The sequence below is a fragment of the Triticum aestivum genome, chromosome 1B, assembly GCF_018294505.1.
Source record: "Triticum aestivum cultivar Chinese Spring chromosome 1B, IWGSC CS RefSeq v2.1, whole genome shotgun sequence".
NCBI lineage: Eukaryota > Viridiplantae > Streptophyta > Magnoliopsida > Poales > Poaceae > Triticum > Triticum aestivum.
In genome coordinates, this window is record NC_057795.1 from 444,951,876 (window position 1) to 444,958,091 (window position 6,216).

Here is a 6,216-nt window from a genome sequence, read left to right on the forward strand (position 1 = left end):
GGCCCTGGTAGCCACCGCAGCCGCGCCCAGATCCGCCGTCCTGACCATGAAAAGAACCACCGCCGCCATCAGCACGCCCCGCCGCCTTGGCCCGCTGGCCACGCTTCGCCTGCTCTCGGAGGGCCTTTTCGCGCCGCCATTCCTCCTCAGAGAGCGGAGGCTCCATCGGGCGCTTGTCAGCACGGCGGTCGCCCATGGCCGTCGCCTCGGCAAAGGACAGAGTGAGAGGGGGAGGGGGAGGGATGGGGACAAGAGATCTGGCGGAGAGACAGTGTCGCCGCACCTCACTGAGACGAGCCGGAAACCCTAGCGAGGGGTCGCGGCTGCCCCTGCACAGCCATATATAGCACTGGCCAGCAGGCTTCCGCCCCCCCAGGTCGGGCCGACCCTGCGGGCCGATCGGTCCAGGACCAGCGCGTGGGCTCACACTTTGGGGCCCGACAACCTGAGGACAGAGCGGGGCCGGCCCAGGCCCAAAGGCCCCCGGCAGGCCCAAGGAAAGGGCAGTCGACGCCAACCCTAGTGCTTCAGCCCCCTCCGCCACCCGCGCCGCCTCCGTCACCGTCGACGCCGTTGAGGGCAAGGCAGGGAGAGCAGGCCACTCCTCCGGCGACGCCGGGGCCACCGCGGGCCCAGAACACCGGGGAGTTAGCGGGAGCGCCGAACGAACCCCCGGAGCGCTCGAGACAAGCGCCTCCGGCTGCCAGCAACGAACCGCCGTCGTCCGCGAGCTGCCACCGCCCGGCGCAAAGCGACGGCGCCGGTCGCCCCGACCAGCGCCGCCACGAGCCGCCGCTAGCACGAAATCGCCCAGTGACGCCCCCGCCGGGGGAGGAGCCACCCGCGAAGAGGAAACCCCATCCTCGTCGTCGGTCGCATCCCCCGACAGAGCCCAGAACCGGCCACCGCACCCAGCACGACCTGCCCCAGGGGAGCACGCCAAGGCGGCAGGCGCCGGAGCGCCGCAGGGACCCCGCCGCACCAGAACCCAAGCCGACGCCGCGCCGGAATCGCCTGGGGGTACGGAGTCGCCGCCCGAGTCGCCACGGGGCGCCTCCAATGGAACACACGATTCAAAATCGTCCTGGGACTACATTGGGAGGTGTAATAGCATGGAGGAAGCAGAACTCCGAGCCTGCATTGATGGTCTCTATATAGGTATAACACTTCATTCTCCTATAATTTTAGAGGCTGGCTGCACTTTTGTTGCGGCGATTTTTGCAAACGAATTTGAGGATAGATCAGCTCTGCATGATCTGAAGAAGGAAGCATGGAGTATTTCTAAGCTTATAGATAGTTTCAGAGTTTCAAAGATTAGGCGCTCGGCTAATGAGGTCGCCCATCTAATAGCTAAGTTTAGTTTTGATAATAGAGTGGATGGGATTCTTGTTAATGATGTACTGCCCTGTGGTGAATTCTGTAGTGAACTATTGTAACACGACTTTGGTTAATTAATATATGAGGTGGTGTTAAAAAAAATGCTAACCTAACAGGATGGCTGCGGACCGCCCGCCCCTGGTAAATGGGCGAGCAATTGGCGTGACGACGGAATAGGAGCACTCAGCTAAACCTCGCACTACCTAAAAAAGAGTTAAAACCTCGCACTTTTCCGGCAATCCCTATTTGACACGCGTAGGCATAAAAATGACGCAGCTCCGCTGAAGCTCATCCTCCCGACGCCCCAGCTTGGGCCGGCCCATGTCGCAAGGCTGCTTTTTTTGTTTTTTATTTCTTATTTTTCTTTTCTTTTTTCTGTTTCTGTTTCTATTTCTTTTCTTTTCGTTTTCCCATTTTCCCATTTTATTTTTCTTTCATTTTTCCCTGTATTATACAAAGTCCATTGCGTATTAAATATACAAAGTTTTGCATACATTATAAAAAAATTCAGCGTAATTTAAGAATTTGTTCAACGTATTTTGCAAAATATTCAATGTGTATCCATAATTTTTTCAACGTATTTCTGCAAAATGTTCAATGTGTATGCAAAATTTGTTCAACGTATATTTACAAAAATGTTCAATGTGTTTCCAAAATTTATTCAACGTATATTGCAAAATTGTTCAATGCGTATTGAAAATTGTTCAGCGTATATATTCATATTTGAAACAATGTTCAAAATACAGTATATGTTTTTAAAATAGGAATTTTAAACTGTATTTTAGCTCCACAAATAATATCCAGGAAGTTCCAATAAAACGCAGAAAAATAAAAAAAAACTAGCTTTTTTTAGACACACAAAAAAACTAGCGGTAGTGAGCTTCTGCGAAGGTACAGCTGTTCGACGCCTGTTTCTCGAAAAAAAGAAAAAAGCTGTTTGACGCCTACGCGCGTCAAATAAGAGCTCCCCACTTTTCCCTCGAGGAAAGAAAAGTTAAACCTCGTACTGTAACCGCGTCATATTGGCATTGGGCCGAAAACCCTACAAGCCCATTCAGACCTAAGATCACTTGTATAAAGCGTCACGCGTCCGTGCGCCGTCTCCGTCGCAGTAACTCCCTTTGCTTGCGCCTCACAGCCCCCACTTTCCAACTTAGGGTTCTAGGGTTTCTCCAGCAGCGCCGGCGCCTCCACCCGCCTACCCAACCACCATGACGGCCGAGACCGCGAAGCAGGCGGAGCTGCTCCGCGCCGTCCTGGATGAGCAGAAGCTCGCGGCGCAGGTGATGATATAACCCTCCACCCCCCCGCCCGGTGCCTGTCTCGTCTGTTCGGATCGGCCCGTGCTTCGCGTTCCGCTCGGCCGGATAGCGCCGGCCTGCTGCGCCAGATGCGTTTTGGTGGTTGTTAGGCGTGCTTGGGGGTTATATGCGGGGAAGGTTTTCTTAGATCTCGCACGCGGTACGGTTTGACGGGATACGTAGTGGTTGGTGATGTTTTTCTTAGATTGTCACGGATCAAACGCCCTCTGCGTTGAACAGTAGATAGGGCGATCTTCAAAAGTTTTGGGATGCTATTCCTGCGGAAATAGTACGTGCTAACCACTAAATGAACCTCAATACTGAATCTTATTCAGAAGATTTTAAGGTCTTTTGTTGTAACCGTCGTATTAGCCTTGGTAGGTACTGTAGTATCTATAACAGGCATAGCTAGTGATACTCTGTCGTGAGAAGCACTGTAGAATTAGGATGCACATATTATTGTTTTTAACACCGAATTGTTGTTACTTATACCTCCTTACTGGTCGACCATGAACTTCTGTTTCCTTTGGCAATAGAATTATTTATAGATCTTGACTAAAAAAGCTACTCCCTCTGTAAAGTAATATAAGAGCGTTTAGATCAGGGAGTACTATTTTGCCTCCTGTTGTTACTCTGTCTACCTAAATCATGCTGTGCTATTTGATCAATGGCAACAAGGACTGTTTATTGTATTTTGGTTTCATGCATTCAGACTCATTTGTTGTATTTATTGGATCTGGTCAGATTTTGTTTCTCTACCTGTCACTGCTTGTCAGGTAATCTAAACTGGTTGAAATAATTTGTACTTCCAGGGAGATGAGCCTGTAGTTGAGGATGATGATGATGAGGAAGATGAGGATGATGATGACGAGGATGACAAAGACGATGATATTGAAGGTACGAAGAAATTCTAGTATTTTTTACCCATTTTTTGCTAATCGTATGTTTGTTCAATATATGCCTTACTTATTTCTTCGCATGAAAGTTTGTATGCACTAAATGAAAAATTACAAAATGGTAGCAAGGTTAGGTTAATTTTGTCAACAAATCATTTAAAGTCCGCACATCTATTGGAGTGATAAGTACCATGTGTATTTACTGGTCCTTTTGGTTCATTTTAGTGCTATTTGTATTCACATAATCTGTTCAATTTTTGCTTGCTTGTTCTCAAACATGACATCATTTTTTACTGAGAAATTGTTGTTGACATGTTCTCCCTGACATATAGTGCAGTAGTACTTCACAGCTTGAGTGAAATATTGGTTTGAAAATTGTAAGATATTCTATTATATCCATTGTTTCTGTATCCACCGCCGATCAATGTGTTTTTTCCATTTTGTTGTTCACGGTTTTCAATTGTCAATGAGTTGTTGCAACTTGTGATGCGAGGCCAAGACATATTGATGGTGTTCCTCTTTGCTATTACTGTGCATGTCTTGATGCTTTTACACTTCAGCATTGCAAATTGTGAATTGCTAATTGAGTAATTTGTGGTCCCATGAAACTGTTTTGTTGCATACTTCAAACTTGTTGACGATTGGTCTATGTTATCAAGTTTAATCGTTTACTCTCTGATGATGAGCAGGAGTTGATGCAAGTGGAAGATCTAAGCAGAGTAGGAGTGAGAAGAAGAGCAGGAAGGCCATGCTGAAGCTTGGCATGAAGACTATCACTGGCGTGAGCCGTGTAACTGTCAAGAAGAGCAAGAATGTGAGCTGCTGAGTGCTCTTATCTCGTCTTCACAACTTTTCTTGGTTAATACTGCTAACTACTGTTTCATTCCCAGATCCTGTTTGTCATCTCCAAGCCAGATGTATTCAAGAGCCCTGCCTCTGACACCTATGTCATTTTCGGTGAGGCTAAGATTGAGGATCTGAGCTCACAGCTGCAGTCCCAGGCCGCTGAGCAATTCAAGGCGCCTGATCTTAGCAGCGTCATCTCAAACCCTGAGGCTTCTACAGCTATTCAGGAGGATGACGAGGATTGTGATGAGACCGGAGTTGAGCCGAAGGACATTGAGCTGGTGATGACCCAGGCCGGCGTGCCTAGGCCCAAGGCTGTGAAGGCGCTCAAGTCTGCTGACGGTGACATAGTCAGTGCTATCATGGAACTGACGAACTAGCCGTGCCCAACCTGTGATATTATGTCAGTTTTTCCTTGTTTACATGGGAATACATGAGTTGTAACGTTTGGTGGTCATGTGTGAACTTTGAGCTGCTCTGTATTAGCAAAGACCTGAGGCAATGTCGAATGAGCTTCTTTTTCATGCATTGGAACAAATCCTGGGTTGGTTTCTCAGTGGGTCTGTATTTTATTGCAAATCTGGGGTCAATGAAATTCCAACATCTCGCCATTGCTAATACAGTACACGTTTGTGTTTGCTTTCATAGGAAATTTTTAATGTTTTGCAGCCTGGAGCTGTAAGGCCAGACGCGATCTTTGTTGCGTTGTGCTCTTTGCAGGTTTCCTCGCACACCAGTGCGGTTATTTTGCCTAAAAATTCTGCACCTGCGCCTACTTCTACTCGTGTGCAAAACATCATGCTTATACAGTGTATCATCTAAGAGATTATACAGTTGGTTACTAGCCGACCCGTCACCTTTTCCTAACCAAAGCGGCCTGGACGGGTCCGTCACGTCAACCTGGTTTGTTGACCCCACTCTGTCCCCAGTAAAACCCTCGGCCTCACCTGGACCAAACCCTAGCTCACTATCCGCTCTCTGCCAATTCCCCTCCCCACTTCGTCCTTTTCCTGCATCATCTATCGAGGTGCAAACGGGTGACACATGTGTTTTTTATGAGTTCGGGTCTCTTATTATGGAGATAACAACCCTACGCCTCGTGCTTCGGAAAGGCTTTCTTTGTTTTGTGTATGAATCAAAGATTACAACGCGTATGTGAGAGAGCGAGATAGAAGAATGAAAGCCCCTCGTCTAAGTGGTTGTCATGGTTCTCGGCTGATTTCGCCCCGCGCTCCACCCCCTCACTCACTTAGGGCAACTCCAATGACGTGCACCAAAACGAACACATCGGACATGTGCGTGGATAGAGGTAGGGGAGCTGATCATCCAAACAGAGACATAAAAAGTATCAACTCTGAATGTCTGTACTCCCCCAAACCTCGCCATGTTTCTTACTGGTTGAGAGGAATTTTTGATACCACCCACATTGCGGATGTTTGATTACAAGTGTTGATGGCAAAAAAAAAATGCCCGGACCACGGCTTGGACATTTAGGGACGTTGGAGTTACCCTTATAGCATCTACAACCACAAGTAGCAAAATCCGGCCCCAAACGCCGGTGGATAGTGATTGGATAACACACAAAATTGCTCCTCCACAACCGGATCCATCAAACCAAATCCTCAAATCCATATTAATCTCAAGCAACATACATACGTAGTTGAATACATGTCATCAGGAATACCAAAAAACATGCTCTACTAACTACGAATGAAAGGACATTTAGAAAAAGTTCACCCATGGTCGGCCTTGCCCTTACCCTTCCCTTCCTCTGTGCTGGAGTAGCATTCAAATAC

The 6,216-nt window shown here is 47.8% G+C and overlaps 1 protein-coding gene across 1 annotated transcript; it reads left to right on the forward strand.

Moving 5' to 3' along the window:
- The first annotated feature begins 2,425 nt into the window (after positions 1–2,425).
- On the forward strand, positions 2,426–5,040 carry LOC123130236 (nascent polypeptide-associated complex subunit alpha-like protein 1). The gene is made up of 4 exons (XM_044550184.1): positions 2,426–2,660; positions 3,491–3,575; positions 4,264–4,388; positions 4,465–5,040. Exons 1-4 carry the CDS (start codon positions 2,589–2,591, stop codon positions 4,798–4,800), a joined length of 618 nt encoding a protein of 205 aa, XP_044406119.1. The 5' UTR covers positions 2,426–2,588; the 3' UTR covers positions 4,801–5,040.
- The last annotated feature ends 1,176 nt before the right edge of the window (positions 5,041–6,216 follow it).

Excerpts from the sequence above, each read along its gene's own strand:
- LOC123130236 (XM_044550184.1), top strand. The coding sequence starts at position 2,589 with ATGACGGCCGAGACCGCGAAGCAGGCGGAGCTGCTCCGCGCCGTCCTG. Across the intron at positions 2,661-3,490 it reads AGCAGAAGCTCGCGGCGCAG|GGAGATGAGCCTGTAGTTGA; the intron begins GTGATGATATAA and ends TTGTACTTCCAG. Across the intron at positions 4,389-4,464 it reads CTGTCAAGAAGAGCAAGAAT|ATCCTGTTTGTCATCTCCAA; the intron begins GTGAGCTGCTGA and ends TTTCATTCCCAG.